This window comes from Oncorhynchus kisutch, linkage group LG3 (assembly GCF_002021735.2).
Source record: "Oncorhynchus kisutch isolate 150728-3 linkage group LG3, Okis_V2, whole genome shotgun sequence".
NCBI lineage: Eukaryota > Metazoa > Chordata > Actinopteri > Salmoniformes > Salmonidae > Oncorhynchus > Oncorhynchus kisutch.
The window spans coordinates 38,222,624-38,240,637 of record NC_034176.2 but is presented as its reverse complement, the minus strand read 5'-3'; the positions used below and the strand labels follow the sequence as shown (position 1 = coordinate 38,240,637).

At 42.4% G+C, this 18,014-nt stretch overlaps 1 protein-coding gene across 2 annotated transcripts in view; it reads left to right on the top strand.

Annotated features, from left to right (window-relative positions):
* Positions 1–18,014, top strand: part of LOC109882399 (lysyl oxidase homolog 2B) — a 67,241-nt gene that overhangs the window by 19,287 nt on the left and 29,940 nt on the right. For both annotated transcript variants that reach the window (XM_020474504.2, XM_020474499.2), the window contains exon 4: positions 6,531–6,742. In XM_020474504.2, coding sequence (XP_020330093.1) covers positions 6,531–6,742 — 212 coding nt within the window. The remainder of the gene's footprint in view (positions 1–6,530; positions 6,743–18,014) is intronic.

The following is an 18,014-nucleotide window of genomic DNA, read 5'->3' as shown; positions in this document are numbered from 1 at the left end:
AACGGACATCCTTGCCATAAAGAGTATTGCGCCTCAGTACTGTGAGTGCAAGTGACACTTGAATCTGAATGTTTGCATTCGTTTTCCCTCATGTTTCATTGGCATGTCTTATTGGTTTCAGTTGCATTTCAAATGCATATTTCAGTTCATTTCTCAAGGGCAACAAACATCATTGTGGATGTGACATTTTAGAACTAATGCCCCAAGCTCACTTTCTAGTGTATAATTCCGGGAATGGACTATTGTAGCCTACATAATAAACCCTCACAAATACTGCAATTGTCAGTTTTAGCCCTTGTGGGGATATTATTGCTCTCCGGTTGGAGCTTCTCACTGGGCACAGATGTCAATTCAATGTCTATTCCACGTTAGTTCAATGTAATTTCATTGAAGTGACGTGGAAACAACGTTGATTCAACCAGTGTGTGCAGAGTGGGTTGGCTGATTCTTCTGTCCTGTGGTCAATGCGTAAGATAGCTCTAAATCATTCTGACACCAGAAAATAAGTTGAAAGACTCATGGCAGTTACATTCTGTTCAAATCCAAGCCCGTAGGGTTAGAATGACACACTCAGTCTGGTCTCATTCCAAGCGACCTCATTGAACTTGTTTAGTTGAATGACATATTCTCTTCAACTACCAATGGTAGGCCTACAAATGCACTGCATTGATTTCATGGAGCAGTCAGGAGCGAAAGAGAATCACAGCTCAATGAGCTTTCCTGAAAGATGATATTTGATTGACAAACTAAAAGTTGATGAGACATTCTTTTCTCATTTACATTATAATTAATTGTCATTATGTTGCTACTGTGCCTTGCAAAAGTATTTATCCCCCTTGGTGTTTTTTCTATTTTGTAGCATTACAACCTGCAATTTAAATGTTTTTGGGGGGGATTTCATGTAATGGACATACACAAAATAGTCCAAATTGGTGAAGTGAAATTTAAAAAATAACTTGTTTAAAAAAATTCTTAAATGGAAAATTGGTGTGTGCAAATGTATTCACTCCCTTTGCTATGAAGCCTCTAAATAAGATCTGGTGCAACCAATTACCTTCAGAAGTCACATAATTAGTTTTAAAAAGTCCACCTGTGTGCAATCTAAGTGTCACATGATCTGTCACATGATCTCAGTATATATACCTGTTCTGAAAGGCCCCAGAGTCTGCAACACCACTAAGCAAGGGGCACCACCAAGCAAGCAGCACCATGAAGACCAATGAGCTCTCCAAACAGGTCAGGGACAAAGTTGTGGAGAAGTACAGATCAGGGTTGGGTTATAAAAAATTGTCAAACTTTGAACATCCCACAGAGCACCATTAAATCCATTATTATAAAATGTAAAGAATATGGCACCACAACAAACTTGCCAAGAGAGGCCCACCCACCAAAACTCACAGACCAGGCAAGGAGGGCATTTATCAGAGAGGCAACAAAGAGACCAAAGATAACCCTGAAGGAGCTGCAAAGCTCCACAGTGGAGATTGGAGGATCTGTCCATAGGATCACTAAGTTGTACACTGCACAGAGCTGAAATTTACAGAAGAGAGGCCAGAAAAAAAGCCATTGCTTAAAGAAAAAAATAAACAAATACATTTGGTGTTCACCAAAAGGCATGTGGGAGACTCCCCAAACATATGGAAGAAGGTACTCTGGTACTCTCCGCTATGTCGGGTGCAAAACCAACACCTCTCATCACCCCGAGATGAGAGGTGTTTTTCATCGGCAGGGCCTGGGAAACTGGTCAGATTTGAATGAATGATAGATGGTTACATGCAGGGAAATGCTTGAGGGAAACCTGTTTCAGTCCTCCAGAGATTTGAGACTGGGACAGAGGTTCACCTTCCAGCAGGACAATGTTAGCCCTTGTGATGCCAGGTGTTTTTCATCGGCAGGGCATACTGCTAAAGCAACACAAGTGGTTTAAGGGAAATCATTTAAATGTAATGTAATGGCCTAGTCAAAGCCCAGACCTCAATCCAATTGAGGATCTGTGGTATGACTTAAAGATTGTTGTACACCAGCGGAACCCATCCAACTTGAAGGAGCTGGAGCAGTTTTGCCTTGAAGAATGGGCAAAAATACCCGTGGCTAGATGTGCCAAGCTTATAGAGACATATCCCAAGAGACTTGCAGCTGAGATTGCTGCAAAAGGGGGCTCTACAAAGTATTGGCTTTGGGGGGTGAATAGTTATGCATCCTCAAGTTTTCTGTTTTTTTTTTGTCTTATTTCTTGTTTGTTTCCCAATAAAACATATTTTGCATCTTCAAAGTGGTAGGCATGTTGTGTAAATGATACAACCCCCCCACCAAAAAAATCTATTTTAATTCCAGGTTGTAAGGCAACAACATAGGACAAATGTGAAGGGGGTGAAGACTTTCACAAGCCACTGTATATAGACATCATAGATGAACTAATTGATTCTGGATGATAGCAACAATGAGACAGCCAGAGAGAGGGGCCACTAGCTTCCTCTCCTTTGGTCCTCTCTCTACCTCCTCACAAAGACGTATCCCACTAATGGCTTTTCCATCTGCTGCATCCCCCCCCCTGCTGCCAATTTCTGGAAACATAGAAACAGGCCACATATGTTAGAAGTATCTCACCGGCTGCTGTTTTTCTGCTGTGCTTTTCTACCACACCACCGCTGCAATCAACAGGCATTTATTTTCTAGACATTTGAATGAGGCACAGAGGAAAGTGCAGTCTTGAACTCTAAACAGGAAGTCAATCATTAAAGGGGTTGGGTACCCAATAGCAAGGAGGGAAGGTGGAGGTTGGGTTGCCATGTTAGTTTCAGTTAGTGAAACAAGTTCACTCCTTTCTTTCACAGCAAAACAAATGAAAGAGGAGGGGTATTCAGAATAATATTTTGATGACTGGCTTCTATGTAAGACTGTTAGGTTTAAGTACAGCTTGAGAGACTGCTTCATCCGTACAGGTAAATCCTGTATGTTAGCGTTATTAGCCAGTGATAGTGTTTGTCTTGGCCAGTATAAGTCTGTTGGGAGGAAATTGTATTTTTATTCTATCATGCCTGTCAGAGCAGTTGTATCTTCTGTCTGTGTATTCATCTCTGTAATATGTTTTGGAGTCAGGTCATTCTATGATTGTTAAGTACTATACCTGTTCACTATTAATGTAAAGTTCTGGAGGAGGTGATAAGTCTGTTATCTGCGAGAATCCTGCTTGAAGGTCACTATGGGCCCTGGTTAAAAGCAACTGCACTACATGGGGAAATAGCGGGCCATTTGGGAGGCAACCTTGGTTGCTTTTAACCAGGGATAATCTAAAACAGACAAGGTCGCGATCACCACAGTTTCCTCAATTATCATGTCGTCATGTCACAGGGTTGGAACCCCCAGATAGATTTACATCCTCAGCATGCTGCATCTCTTCGCTCCACTCACTGGTTAAATCCTATCACTGCCGAGATCCCAGCAAATATCGGCTTTTCATTTATCTGACTTTCTTTTATATGCATGTCCAGCCCTTATATTTAACCTTACAATGAAGTGTTTTACTATGTTCTTTTCAGGACAACCATGGCTACAAGTAGAATGTGAAACAATTTGAGATAAAGAGTTGCATTCATTCGTTTTATTGACAAATGTGAATTAAAAAATTAAGTCCTCCAAAGCAAGAACCTGATCAAATGAATTTATATGAATGATGTAAGTACATCAAGTACATGGAAATTAATCTCCACATAGTCAGTGACAACTTTGTGACAGCAACGATGTGAGCTTATTACAGTATTATAGACACTACAGTGGCGGTCGGGTGCTGTTTAAGATTAGGGAGGATTTTCTTTTTATGAGCATGGTTTTTATATTAACATTGATAGGTTTAGATACTCAACTTTTCGCTATACCCATCATGAGGCTGCTACAACCTAGCCTACGAATGAAAGTTTGTGGACACCTGCTCGTCGAACATCTCATTCCAAAATCATGGGTATTAATATGGAGTTGTTCCCCCTTTGCTGCTATAACAGCTTCCACTCTTCTGGGAGTGGAACTAGATGTTGGAACATTTCTGCAGGGACTTGCTTCCATTCAGCCACTAGCATTAGTGAGGTCGGGCACTGATGTTAAGCGATTAGGCCTGGCTCGCAATAGGCATTCCAATTCATCCCAAAGGTGTTTGATGGGGTTGAGGTGAGGGCTCTCGTTGCTGTGCAGCAATGCTCCCCATCCAACCACGCTCCCCATCCAACCTGACAGAGCTTGAGAGGATCTGCAGAGAAGAATGGACAGTTGTGCCAAGCTTGTAGCGTCATACCCAAGAAGACTCCAGGCTGTAATCGCTGCCAAACGGGCTTCAACAAAGTACTGAGTAAAGGGTCTAAATACTTATGTAAATGTGATATTTCAGTTTTTTATGTTTAATACATTTGCAAACATGGGGTATCGTGTGTAGATTGATGATTGATGATGGGAAAAAATCTATGTAATCCATTTTAGAATAAGGCTGTAACATAACAAAATGTGGAAAAAGTCAAGGAGTCAGAATACTTTCCAAATGCACTTTATGCTTAAATATTTATTCTATTCTACTGAGCCATTTACTTTATGCTCCTATGCTCCTATTTACTTTATGCTCCTATGCTCCTATTTACTTTATGCTCCTATGCTCCTATTTACTTTATGCTCCTATTATAATGTTTTCTTATTTCTTATTGTTGTAGAATTGTTGAGAAAGAACCTGTAAGTAAGCATTACGTTGGACGGTGTATACCATGTGTATCCTGTACATACGACTAATAAAACATGAAACTCGAAACTGTCCTGGGATTTCCTATGATCTTCTATGTAGAAGAAGAACCCCTTACCGTTTAGCAATTATTGTGAACCTTGTGAGCATCGTAGAGCAAAACATGTCACCTGTGTGTTCATGAGAGTCTTAGATTTTCATAGATAGTCAAATAGTTTGTAGCTCAAAACATTCTACAGAGGTTTTTGTAAAAAAAAGTCCTGGCCCCGGGTCCCTTCAGGATCCACCCTTGTCTCACAAACATCGCTTTAGCTCAGCCCCCATTAATAACACAGACTAATGGTTGGTACTGTATCAATGGTTGCAGATTAAATTGAAAATAGACAAATCCAATGATACAACCCAGAAGTCTGAAGCTTAAACACACAAGGTTTTAAAGGGGTTAGAAGTCCAAAACACACCAGCACTATGGTGGGACTGTTGGAGTTAATGTGGTCGTCTTTGGAAAAAAACAGTCGAGGAAAGAGTAGACTGATCTTTTTCAGTTTCTCTGTGGTTCGGTGGCATCTGAACATTTCTGTGGAATGATGTCGATGACATTTCAGGAAAACCTTTCCATGGAGATGTAACTGGCCCTATGGGCCCTGGTCAAAAGTAGTACACTACATTGGGAATAGGGTTCCATTTGAGACACAAGCCAGTGGCTTTAGGTCTGAGAAGACAGGACCTGGGTTTGATTTGTGTCTCAGCCAGACCTTTCTCAGCCTATCCGCTAAGAAAAGACAAATATCCATCAGACAGTACTTCTCTCCTCTCCTCTGTTGCCCATGGCTTACACAGTCACATAGCGCAGGAATGTGGGTTGGGGTTTTGGAAGAGAGGCTGTTTATTCAAACCCCCCAACAGGCATCACAGAGGAAGGTCTCCAAGTAACTTTTTGACACAGACAGACATGTAGACAGATATACGCTGCCTTTGAAATGATACAGTATTGATCTGGTAATGCTTGCAGGAGAAGAGAGAAACACCTCAGGCAAGTCAGCATGTCACTCTCACCACAGATGGTTCAATAAGTGGAACAATATTCAAATCTTATTTCTTGTAATATTACAGTAAATGGAAGATCTTTGGTGGAGAGTTGCCATTGATTTTTACAACCAATCATAATGCTTTGTGGGTGTTTTTCTCTATCTAGAACAAAAAATGAATCTGCACACTGGTAAAATGCTACGGAAGTGTTTAATAGGCCAACGTTTTGACCCCAGACTGGGCTTTCGTCACCTACCAGCATCTTTCCAGTGACACCCTTTAAAATTGATAGAAAGTGTTGTATGAGTTGCCATGGTCACTCCTTTGATTTCCTTGTTGCCAAGCAGTTGCAGTTACAGCTGGGTCTGAGCTGTCATTAATTAGGTGATGGGATTGTAAAAAGGTTTGGGTATACTGTAGAGGCTTTACGAGGGAATGCAATTAGTGTCGAGGGGTGGTCGATGCCTTCGGTATACGATTATGTAACAAGGGAAAACGGCCAAATGTACTCACATGTGGAGTGGTTATTTTGAAGATGATATGGAAAAGACCATAGAGTAACAGAGGGCCATAGAGGACCACAGGGGAAGAGACCTATAATTTATAATGACTTACATTTTTACAATACAGATGCCTCTTGGTCTATGAATGTGAAATTAACCCTACCGCCTATTAACGTATCTGATATGCTCAATACCTTGCTCATTCAATCACTGAAAGCCATAGCAGAGATATTGTATTAGCTGACACTCATATACTCAAATATGCACGTTTTTGTTCACAGAGTTTAAACATTCAGGTGGAGGACGTGCGAATCCGGGCCATTCTGTCGTCATACCGCAAGCGCATCCCAGTGACGGAGGGCTACGTGGAGGTGAAGGACGGGGGGAAGTGGAAGCAGATCTGTGATGTGGAGTGGACCAAGCACAACAGCAGAGTCATCTGTGGCATGTTCGGTTTCCCCACAGAGAGGAAGTACAATGCCAGAGTCTACAAGTGAGTGAGAGCTGGGACTTTCCTTAACTGAATCCTCTTTGTCCCCTTTGGGACTTAAGGCCACAATGAGCTCCCTCTGTTTCTTCCTGTCCTTGGCTAAAGGGATGGGAGTGTAGAGATTAATACTGTATTCGTCTCTATGGATGGGGCGTGGCAGCAGCAGCAGTGTCCATTATATTGGAGTGTTATGGAGCAGGACAACTGTACGTATAAGTAAGTATGCCTTGTCCGAGCCAGAATGGCCCATCTCCTGTTTCTGTAGCGTGAGGCCACCTTATGTACCAGTACATCCCCTGGACAGGACGCTACTGTACATACTGTATGTTTTTCTTGTAAAATGCTTATTATGTCAACTTGAGAGACCTTGTTTTGATCAAGCACGGGCCTTTATTCATCTTCAGACATGTATGTATTAAGGCTGGGGCGGTCAATGTATAATTTACACTTACTCTCCCAGTTACTCTCCTAGGCCCAGTGCAACCAAGCAGTAACAGACCCATACCTCATGTTAGTCAAGATTAATTATTGGTACACGACATAGAAACCTTGACTCTTAAGCTCTCCACTCACTTCACTACGTTATTTAGCACGTGTCCGTGCGCTTGGGTGGAATCGAATATTTTGGAGCAACGCGCACCTTTTTGTAACATGATACACTACTACATGACCAAAAAGTATATGGACACCTGCTCGTCAACCATCTCATTCCAAAATCATGGGCATTAATATGGAGTAAGTCCCCCCTTTGCTGCTATAACAGCCTCCACTCTTCTGAGAAGGCTTTCCACTAGATGTTAGAACATTTCTGCGGGGACTTGCTTCCATTCAGCCACAAGAGCATTAGTGAGGTCAGACACTGATGATGGGCGATTAGGCCTGGCTCGCAGTCTGCATTCCAATTCATCCCAAAGGTGTTCGATGGAGTTGAGGTCAGGGCTCTGTGCAGGCCAGTCAAGTTCTTCCACACCGATCTCGAAAAAACAATTTCTGTATGGACCTGACTTTGTGCACAGGAGCATTGTCATGTTGAAACAGGAAAGGGTCTTCCCCAAACTATTGCCACAAAGTTGGAAGCATAGAATCATCTAGAATTCATTGTATGCTGTAGCGTTAAGATTTCCCTTCACTATAACTAAGGGGCCTAGCCTGAACCATGAAAAACAGTCCCAGACCATTTTTCATCCACCAAACTTTACAGTTGGCACAATGCATTGGGGCAAGTAGCGTTCTCCTGGCATCCGCCAAACCCAGATTCGTCTATCGGACTGCCAGATGGTGAAGCGTGATTCATCACTACAGAGAACACATTTCCAATGGAGGTGAGCGTTACACCACTCCAGCCGACGCTTGGCATTGCGCATGGTAATCTTAGGCTTATGTGAGGCTGCTCGGCCATGGAAACCCATTTCACGAATCTCCCGACGAACAGTTATTGTGCTGACATTGCTTTTGAGGCAGTTTGTAACTCGGTAGTGAGTGTGAGAGGATTTTTATGCGCTACGTGCTTCAGCACTCGGTGGTCCCGTTCTGTGTGCTTGTGTGGCCTACTACTTCACGGCTGATCCGTTGTTGCTCCTAGACATTTCCACTTTACAATAATAGCACTTACAGTGGACTGGGGCAGCTCTAGCAGGGCAGAGATTTGACGAACTGACCTCTGCGTAGAGGTGGAACAGAGAATCACCAGTAGCAAGAGCGACATCATTGATGTATACAGAGAAGAGAGTCATCCCGAGAATTGAACCCTGTGGCACCCCCATAGAGACTGCCAGAGGTCTGGACAACAGGCCCTCCGATTTGACACACTGAACTCTATCAGAGAAGTAGTTGGTCAACCAGGCGAGGCAATCATTTGAGAAACCAAGGCTGTCGAGTCTGCCAATAAGAATGTGGTGATTGACAGAGTCGAAAGTCTTGGCCACTTCGATGAATACGGCTGCACAGTAATTTCTCTTATCGATGGCAGTTATGATGTTGTTTAGGACCTTGAGCGTGGCTGAGGTGCACCCATGACCAGCTCTGAAACCAGATTTCATAGGAGAGAAGGTAAGGTGGGATTCGAAATGGTCGGTAATCTGTTTGTTAACAGGGCTTTTAAAGACTTTAGAAACACAGGGTAGGATAGATATAATAGGTCTGTAGCAGTTTGGGTCTAGAGTGTCACTCCCTTTGAAGAGGGGATGACCGCAGCAGCTTTCCAATCGTTGGGAATCTCAGACGATAGGAAAGAGAGGTTGAACAGGCTAGTAATAGGTGTTGCAACAATTCCGGCAGATAATTTTTGAAAGATAGGGTCCAGATTGTCTTGCCTGGCTGATTTGTAGGGGTCCAGATTTTGCAGCTCTTTCAGAACATCAGCTATCTGAATTTGGATGAAGGAGAAATGGTGGGGGCTTTGGCGGGTTGCTGTGGAGGGTGCCGGGCAGTTGACCGGGGTAGGGGTAGCCAGTTGGAAAGCATGGCCAGCCGTAGAGAAATGCTTATTGAAATTCTCAATTATAGTGGATTTATCGGTGGTAACAGTGTTTCGTAGCCTCAGAGCAGTGGGCAGCTGGGAGGAGGTGCTCTCTCTCCATGGACTTTACAGTGTCCCAGAACTTTTTTGAGTTTGTACTACAGGATGCAAATTTCTGTTTGAAAAAGCTAGCCTTAGCTTTCCTAACTGCCTCTGTATATTGGTTCCTAACTTCCCTGAAAAGTTGCATATCACGGGGGCTATTCGATGCTGATGCAGAACACAACAGGATGTTTTTGTGCTGGTCAAGGGCAGACAGCTCTGGAGTGAACCAAGGACTATATCTATTCCAGGTTAAAAAAAAATTGAATGGGGCATTCTTATTTAAGATGGTGAGGAAGGCACTTTTTAAGAATAACCAGGCATCCTCTACTGACGGGATGAGGTAAGTGTCTTTCCAGTATACCCCGGCCCAGTCGATTAGAAAGGACTGCTCGCAGAAGTGTTTTAGCGATCGTTTGACAGCAATGAGGGGTGGTCGTTTGGTCGCAGACCCATTACGGATGCAGGCAATGAGGCAGTGATTGCTGAGATCTTGATTGAAAACAGCAGAGGTGTATTTGGAGGGCGAGTTAGTTAGGATGATATCTATGAGGGTGCCTGTGTTTACGGAGTTGGGGTTGTACCTGCTAGGTTCATTGATCATTTGTGTGAGATTGAGGGCATCAAGCTTAGATTGTAGGATGGCCGGGATGTTAAAGCATGTCCCGGTTTAGGTCACTTAGTAGCTCGAGCTCAAAAGATAGATGGGGGGCAATCAATTCACATATGGTGTCGAGGGCACAGCTGGGGGCAGAGGGTGGTCTATAGCAAGCGGCAACAATGAGAGACTTGTTTCTGGAATGGTGAATTTTTAGAAGTAGAAGCTCAAATTGTTTGGGTACAGACCTGTATAGTAAGACAGAACTCTGTGGGCTATCTTTGCAGTAGATTGCAATACCGCCCCCTTTAGCAGTTCTATCTTGGCAGAAAATGTTATAGTTAGGGATAGAGATTTCAGGGTTTTTGGTGGTTTTCCTAAGCCGGGATTCAGACACGGCTAAGACATCCGGGTTGGCAGAGTGTGCTAAAGCAGTGAGTAAAACAAACTTAGGGAGTAGGCTGCTAATGTTAACATGCATGAAACCAAGACTTTTACGGTTACTGAAGTCAACAAATGAGAGCACCTGGGGAGGAGGAGTGAAGCTAGGCATTGCAGGACCTGGATTAACCTCTACATCACCAGAGGAACAGAGGAGAAGTAGGATAAGTGTACGGCTAAAGGCGAACTGGCCCTCTAGCACGTTCGGAACAGAGAGTAAAAGGAGCAGGTTTCTGGGAACGATAGCATAGATTCAAGGCATAGTGTACAGACAAAGGTAGGGTAGGATGTGAGTACATTGGAGGTAAACCTAGGCATTGAGTAATGAGAGAGATATAGTCTCTAGAGACGTTTAAACCAGGTGATGTCATCGCATATGTAGGAGGTGGAACAACATGGTTGATTAAGGCATATTGAGCAGGGCTAGAGGCTCTACAGTGAAATAAGACAGTAATCACTAACCAGGAGAGTAATGGATGAGGCATAGTAGTCAAGTGAACATATGGGTCCAGTGAGTGGTTGGGCTGGTTGGGGACATGGCGATTCAGACAGTTAGCAAGCCGGTGCTAACAAGCTAGCAGTTAGTAGGCCGGGGTTAACAAGCTAGCAGTTAGCAGACCGGGGCAAGCAAGCTAGCAATTAGCAGACCGGGTCAAGCAAGCTAACAGTTAGCAGACCGGTGCTAGCAAGCTAGCAGTTAGTAGACTGGGGCTATTAAGTTAGCAGAAGGGCCTTTGGCAGACGTCAGGATGGAGGTACAGTGGGGCAAAAAAGTTTTTAGTCAGCCATCAATTGTGCAAGTTCTCCCACTTAAAGAGATGAGAGAGGCCTGTAATTTTCATCATATGTACACTTCAACTATGACAGACAAAATGAGAAAAAGAAATCCTGAAAATCACATTGTAGGATTTTTTATGAATTTATTTACAAATTATGGTGGAAAATAAGTATTTGGTCAATAACAAAAGTTTATCTCAATACTTGTTATAGACCCTTTGTTGGCAATGACAGAGGTCAAACGTTTTCTGTAAGTCTTCACAAGGTTTTCACACACTGTATTTTGGCCCATTCCTCCATGCAGATCTCCTCTATAGCAGTGATGTTTTGGGGCTGTTGCTGGGCAACACAGACTTTCAACTCCCTCCAAAGATTTTCTATGGGGTTGAGATCTGGAGACTGGCTAGGCCACTCCAGGACCTTTTAAATGCTTCTTATGAAGCCACTCCTTCGTTGCCCGGGCAGTGTGTTTGGGATCATTGTCATGCTGAAAGACCCAGCCACGTTTCATCTTCAATGCCCTTGCTGATGGAGGGAGGTTTTCACTCAAAATCTCACGATACATGGCCCCATTCATTCTTTCATTTACATGGATCAGTCGTCCTGGTCCCTTTGCAGAAAAACAGCCCCAAAGCATGATGTTTCCACCCCCATGCTTCACAGTAGGTGAGTGTTTACCAAAAAGTTCTATTTTGGTTTCATCTGACCATATGACATTCTCCCAATCTTCTTCTGGATCATCCAAATGCTCTCTAGCAAACTTCAGACGGGCCTGGACATGTACTGGCTTAAGCAGGGGGACACGTCTGGCACTGCAGGATTTGAGTCCCTGGCGCCGTAGTGTGTTACTGATGGTAGGCTTTGTTACTTTGGTCCCAGCTCTCTGCAGGTTATTCACTTGTGATCATTTTGACCCCACGGGGTGAGATCTGCCAGATCGAGGGAGATTATCAGTGGTCTTGTATGTCTTCCATTTCCTAATAATTGCTCCCACAGTTGATTTCTTCAAACCAAGCTGCTTACCTATTGCAGATTCAGTCTTCCCAGCCTGGTGCAGGTCTACAATTTTGTTTCTGGTGTCCTTTGACAGCTCTTTGGTCTTGGCCATAGTGGAGTTTGGAGTGTGACTGTTTGAGGTTGTGGACAGGTGTCTTTTATACTGATAACAAATTCAAACAGGTGCCATTAATACAGGTAACAAGTGGAGGACAGAGGAGCCTCTTAAAGAAGAAGTAACAGGTCTGTGAGAGCCAGAAATCTTGCTTGTTTGTAGGTGACCAAATACTTATTTTCCACCATAATTTGCAAATAAATTCATAAAAAATCCTAAAAGAAAAAATCCTCATTTTGTCTGTCATAGTTGAAGTGTACCTATGATGAAAATTACAGGCCTCTCTCGTCTTTTTAAGTGGGAGAACTTGCACAATTGGTGGCTGACTAAATACTTTTTTGCCCCACTGTATGTCTGTTTTTGCCTCTTCGTGCGATGACGTCGATAGACCAGTCGTGAATTCGTAGGGTTCCAAGTAGCTCTAGGTAGCTAGCAGGCCGCGGTTAGCAGAATGGGCATGTTGGAATCCTCGGGCAGATTATGTTGGTATTCCAGTCGTAGAGGATCGGCGGGGTTCCGTGCCCCGTACCAGCAGTATAAGGGATCTGGATATCGTAGCCCAGGAATGGGCTTCGCTGGTAGCCCAGGAGCCCTAGCCAGGCTAGCTCAGGCTAATTGGTGCTTGCTCCGGGATGGAAATGCTAGCCAGGAGTAGTCACCCGGGATTGCGGTTAGCTAGTTGCTAAGATCCAGATGAAAATGTTCAGAGTTTGCGGTAGATCCGGGGATATGGAGCAAAAACAATAGGTCCATTATGCTCTGAACATTTTCGAGAGCAAGCACCAAAGTCGAGAGCTTTCCAAGCTAAAGGTTAGCTGATAACCGCTAGCAGTGGTTTGCTAACTGATAGCTGGTAGCTAGTTAGCTGGCTAGTTTCAGTTGAGGGATTCCAGATCCGAAGTAAATAGAAATACTTTAAAAAAAAACAGATCCACGCCACATTGGGTGAGGTGGGTTGCAGGAGAGTATTTAGAAGTTGAGGTTTAGGAAAATGTTTTAAAAAGATATTCGAAGGAAAAGATATAAAAAGATATATACAAGGGACACGACAGACAAAGACGTCTGACTGCTACGCCATCTCGGATTTAGATTAATGTGTTATCAGTGTGCTTCATATAATAGCAGAACCAAATGACTTGTATTGCAGTTGATATTATATAAAAATGATATTGTGCAAGTGATCAACGCTGTTTGAGATTCTGCACAGAATCGACCTATGCATGCTATCTTGAAAATGCAGCTTTATATGATTACACAAGATGAAATGTATAGTTACAGTAACCTCAAAATGTGTCCATGGAAGTGTTACTCATTTTAAGGTTGAATGTTACATTAGTTTATAAAATAGCCTTAACTTGAGGTTATTTACTGTATTACAAAAGTAATATTCAATTGTGTTTGGTTAAAAACGCAACTAAATATCAACATTTAGAGGAGATGTTTTATAACTGCTTTATAGTTCCATCTGAGCCACTGGTTTAATCCCATTCTTTAACTTTTATTTTTGGTTGAGTTTGAGAGGTGCACATTACATAAAGTTTGATTTGATTTAGTCCTATTCTTTAATTTAGATTTTTGGTTGAGATGGAGACGTGAATCCAACATATCAATTATTAAATTGTAGACAAACTAGAGTTAAACCTATCGAAGCAGAAGATACATCTTCTTCAAATTTTGATATTTGGTTGCATTGACAACCAAACACAATTCACTACTAAATATCATTACATTTGAAATCAACCAGAGCTTGAAACCCTAGGCCAATTCAATTTTTTGCTGAATTCCGGGTTGAAATTAAACAATAGCTGTTGATGACTTTACAAATTATATATAGGCCTAAATAGCAGAATTGATAACACATTATTGATAAAGGATGGTCACATTTAATTTCCTCTGTTAAACCTACCATTTGGAGTAACTTAGATAGTGAATCTATTTTGTTTTTAAACCTGTTTGGGATAGGGGGCAGCATTTTCACTTTGGATGAAATGTGTGCCCAGAGTAAACTGCCTCCTACTCAGTCCCAGAGGCTAATATATGCATATCATTAGTAGTATTGGATAGAAAACACTCTGAAGTTTCTACAACTGTTTGAATGATGTCTGTGAGTATAACAGAACTCATATGGCAGGCAAAAACCTGAGAAGAACCCAACCAGGAAGTGGGAAATCTGAGGTTTGTAGTTTTTCAAAGCTTGGCCTACCAAATACACAGTGTCTATGGGGTCAAGTTGCACTTCCTAAGGCTTCCACTAGATGTCAACCATCTTTAGAAACTTGTTTCAGGCTTCTGCTATAAAGGAGGGGGGAATGGGAGCTGAATGAGTCAGTGGTCTGGCAGAGTGTCTCAGGCTCGTGACGCACGGTCCCGACAGAGTGAGCTCTCGTTCCAGTGCTTTTCTACAGACAATGGAATTCTCCGGTTGGAACATTATTGACGTTTTATGTTAAAAACATCCTAAAGATTGATTCCATACATCGTTAGAGATGTTTCTACGAGCTGCAATGGAACTTTTCTAGTTTTTGTCTGGACGTAGTGCTTGCGCCTCCTGAAGATGGATCACTGGGTTTAATACGCTAACAACAAGTGGCTATTTGGACATAAATTATGGACTTTATGGAACAAATCAGTCATTTATTGTCGAACTGGGATTCCTGTGAGTGCATTCTGATGAAGATCATCAAAGGTAAGTGAATATTTATTATGTTATTTCTAACTTCTGTTGACTCCAACATGGCGGATATTTCTTTGGCTGGATTGGGCTCTGAGCTCCGTACTCAGATTATGCTTTTTCCGTAATAAAAAAAAAAAATCTGACACAGCGGTTGCATTAAGGAGAAGTCTATCTTTAATTCTGTGAATAACACTTGTATCTTTTATCAATGTTTATTATGAGTATTTCTGGGATTTGATGTGGCTATTTGCAAAATATGTTTTGGAATCAAAACATTTACTTAACGTAACGCGCCAATGTAAACTGAGATTTTTGGAAATAAATATGCACGTTATCGAACAAAACATTGAGTAACATGATGTCCTATGAGTGTCATCTGATGAAGATCATCAAAGATCATCAAAGGTTAGTGATTCATTTTATCTATATTCTGCTTTTTGTGACTCCTATCTTTGGCTGGAAAAATGGCTGTGTGTTGTTGTGACTTGGCTCTGACCTAACATAATCATATGTTGTGCTTTCGCTGTAAAGCCTTTTTTAAATCGGACATGGTGGGTAGATTAACAAGAAGTTTATCTTTCATTTGCTGTATTGAATTTTGCACACATTCCACAGAATTTTGCATTTCAGTGGAATGTTGTCGAGGGGTTCCGCTAGTGAAACGCCTGCGCTAGAAAGGTTAACAATCAATTTCACGATAGCACATTGGTAATAGTTACTGACAAAGATCATCGCTGAGCTGGGCTTGGTGTAAACCCTGGATGGGAGACCAAAGGGTAGCTGTAGATAGATCAATGCTCCAGTAGGAGATGCTGCCCAGACTGCTTTTTTTCTAATTGTGGATATAACATTGAAGATCTGACGTTGTTTTAAAGATGCACTATGCTGAAATTGCTCCGCCATTTCCTGGTTGCTACAATTCTAGTAGTTTATGTGACAAAACAAGGAAGTATAGTGTAGATAATCATTGTACCATTTTAACCACTTTAACCACACATATATTTTCCATAACCAAAAATATTATATTTTCAGCTGTTTGAAGCTGGTTTACAAAACAGGAAGTATAAGACTTAACAACAAAAAAACTAAGAACGAGGAGCATAAAAATAGCGCACATAGAACAGATCTAACGCTTCTAAAAAGTTATATATTGCAGCTTTAAAGGTACAAATTAAACATATTTTGTACAAAGTTTGTCTATGTTGAAATGTGGTTACCATGATGACATAATCCTTTGATTTAAATTTTACCCTCAAAACCACTTTGATTACTTTTTTCAAATCCAATGTATTTTCCACATGACAATATGTTGACAAAATATGTTGAAACAACGTTGATTCAACCAGTTTGTGGCCAGTGGGATGTAATGAAAGTTTAGATTTGTTTTTACTTTACCTCATTTTGTGCCTGCCAGTTGGCTGTAGGCTACTCCGCTAGCAGCTTGCTGGCTAGCTGGCTAAAAACAGCAAGCAAGCCAACCTTTTAGCTTCTCACATCTCCCCCATGTGAAACAATCCGCTGTGTAGTTCAATAATATGCCGTGGCAAGTATTCTTATACTTGTGTATAAGAATGTAACCAGTGTAACCTACAACATTAATCTTTGACTACAGTGCGACACAACCGTTCCACACGACCGTGTTTCTGCGCATGAGCTTGGCTAGCTAACATCGCCAGGACATCGCCTACAAGTGTGATCATGGATTTCTACTGGAGAAGCAGTTTCTAGGCATCTTCATGATAAACCATCTTTGTTGGGACCCTGGGGCTGAACACCTCGCTCTGCAACAGGATCCTGGACTTCCTGATGGGCCAACCCCAGGTGGTGAGGATAAGCAACAACACCTCCACCACGCACTGATCCCCAACACGCAGGCCCCCCAAGAGGATGTGCTTAGTCCCTTTCTGTACTCTCTGTTTAAACACTACTACATGGCCACGCACGACTCCAACACCATCATCAAGTTTGCTGACTACACGACGTTAGTAGGCCTGATCACTGACAGCAATGATGCATCCTACAGGGAGGAGGTCAGAGAATGGTTCCAGCATCTCCCTCGACTGCAAGGCCCTACAGAGGGTGGTGAGGACGGCCCAGTACATCCCTAGGGCTAAGCTCCCTGCCATCCAGGACATTTATATCAGGCAGTGTATGAGGAAGACCCGGAAAATTGCCAAAGACTACAGCCGAACCCAGCAATGTACTGTTGTCTCCACTACCATCTGGAAAAAGGTACAGGAGCATCAGGTCTCGGACCAACAAGCTCAGAGACAGCCTCTATCTTCACTACATTAGACTGCTGAATAGCTAACCAATGGCTGCTCACCCCCCATCCATCGTCTAGCTGCATTTACTCAATCTGCACTGACTTTATGCACACTCTCAGGTCTCTATCCACACACACTGTCACTCTCTCTCACACACACGCATGCGCACGCACACACGCACACATAGCGCACACACAAACACACACTCACACACTTACACACACCTTAGAGGATGCTGGTGTGGGCTCATTATAGGAGGAAGGGCTCATTATAATGGCTGGAATGGAATAAATTGAATGGTATCAAACACATCAAAACATATAGAAACCAGATGTTTGACTCCGTTCCATGAATTCCATTTCAGCCATTACATTGAGCCCGTCCTCCTATAGCTCCTCCTATAGCGCCTCGATGCTGCTACTATTTATTATTACTTGTCCGGCTGCCTAGTCACTTTTTACCCCTGCCTACATGTATGGGTATATTACCTCAACTTACACCATATCCCTGCACATTGGCCTTGTACAGTATATAGCTTACATTTTTGTGTGTTTTATTTCTCATGTGCTTTTATTTTTATCTGATCTAGTGTTGTTTCCATGTTTCTTTTAAAGATCCTATTTCTATTTGGTACCTCTGATATTGAGGCAGGGAAGGGGGAATGATTTGTAGAGGGGTTCTTCTGGGTGGAAGCGACCAATGAGTGGGTTTCCCTGTGGTTCATGCTTTTTATTTTATACCCATGGGCTTACCAACACTAAATATAACAATTACATTTTAGATTAAAAGAATGGTAACACTAGCTATTATCATCAAAATGAAACTCTGCATACAAATGAGACACACA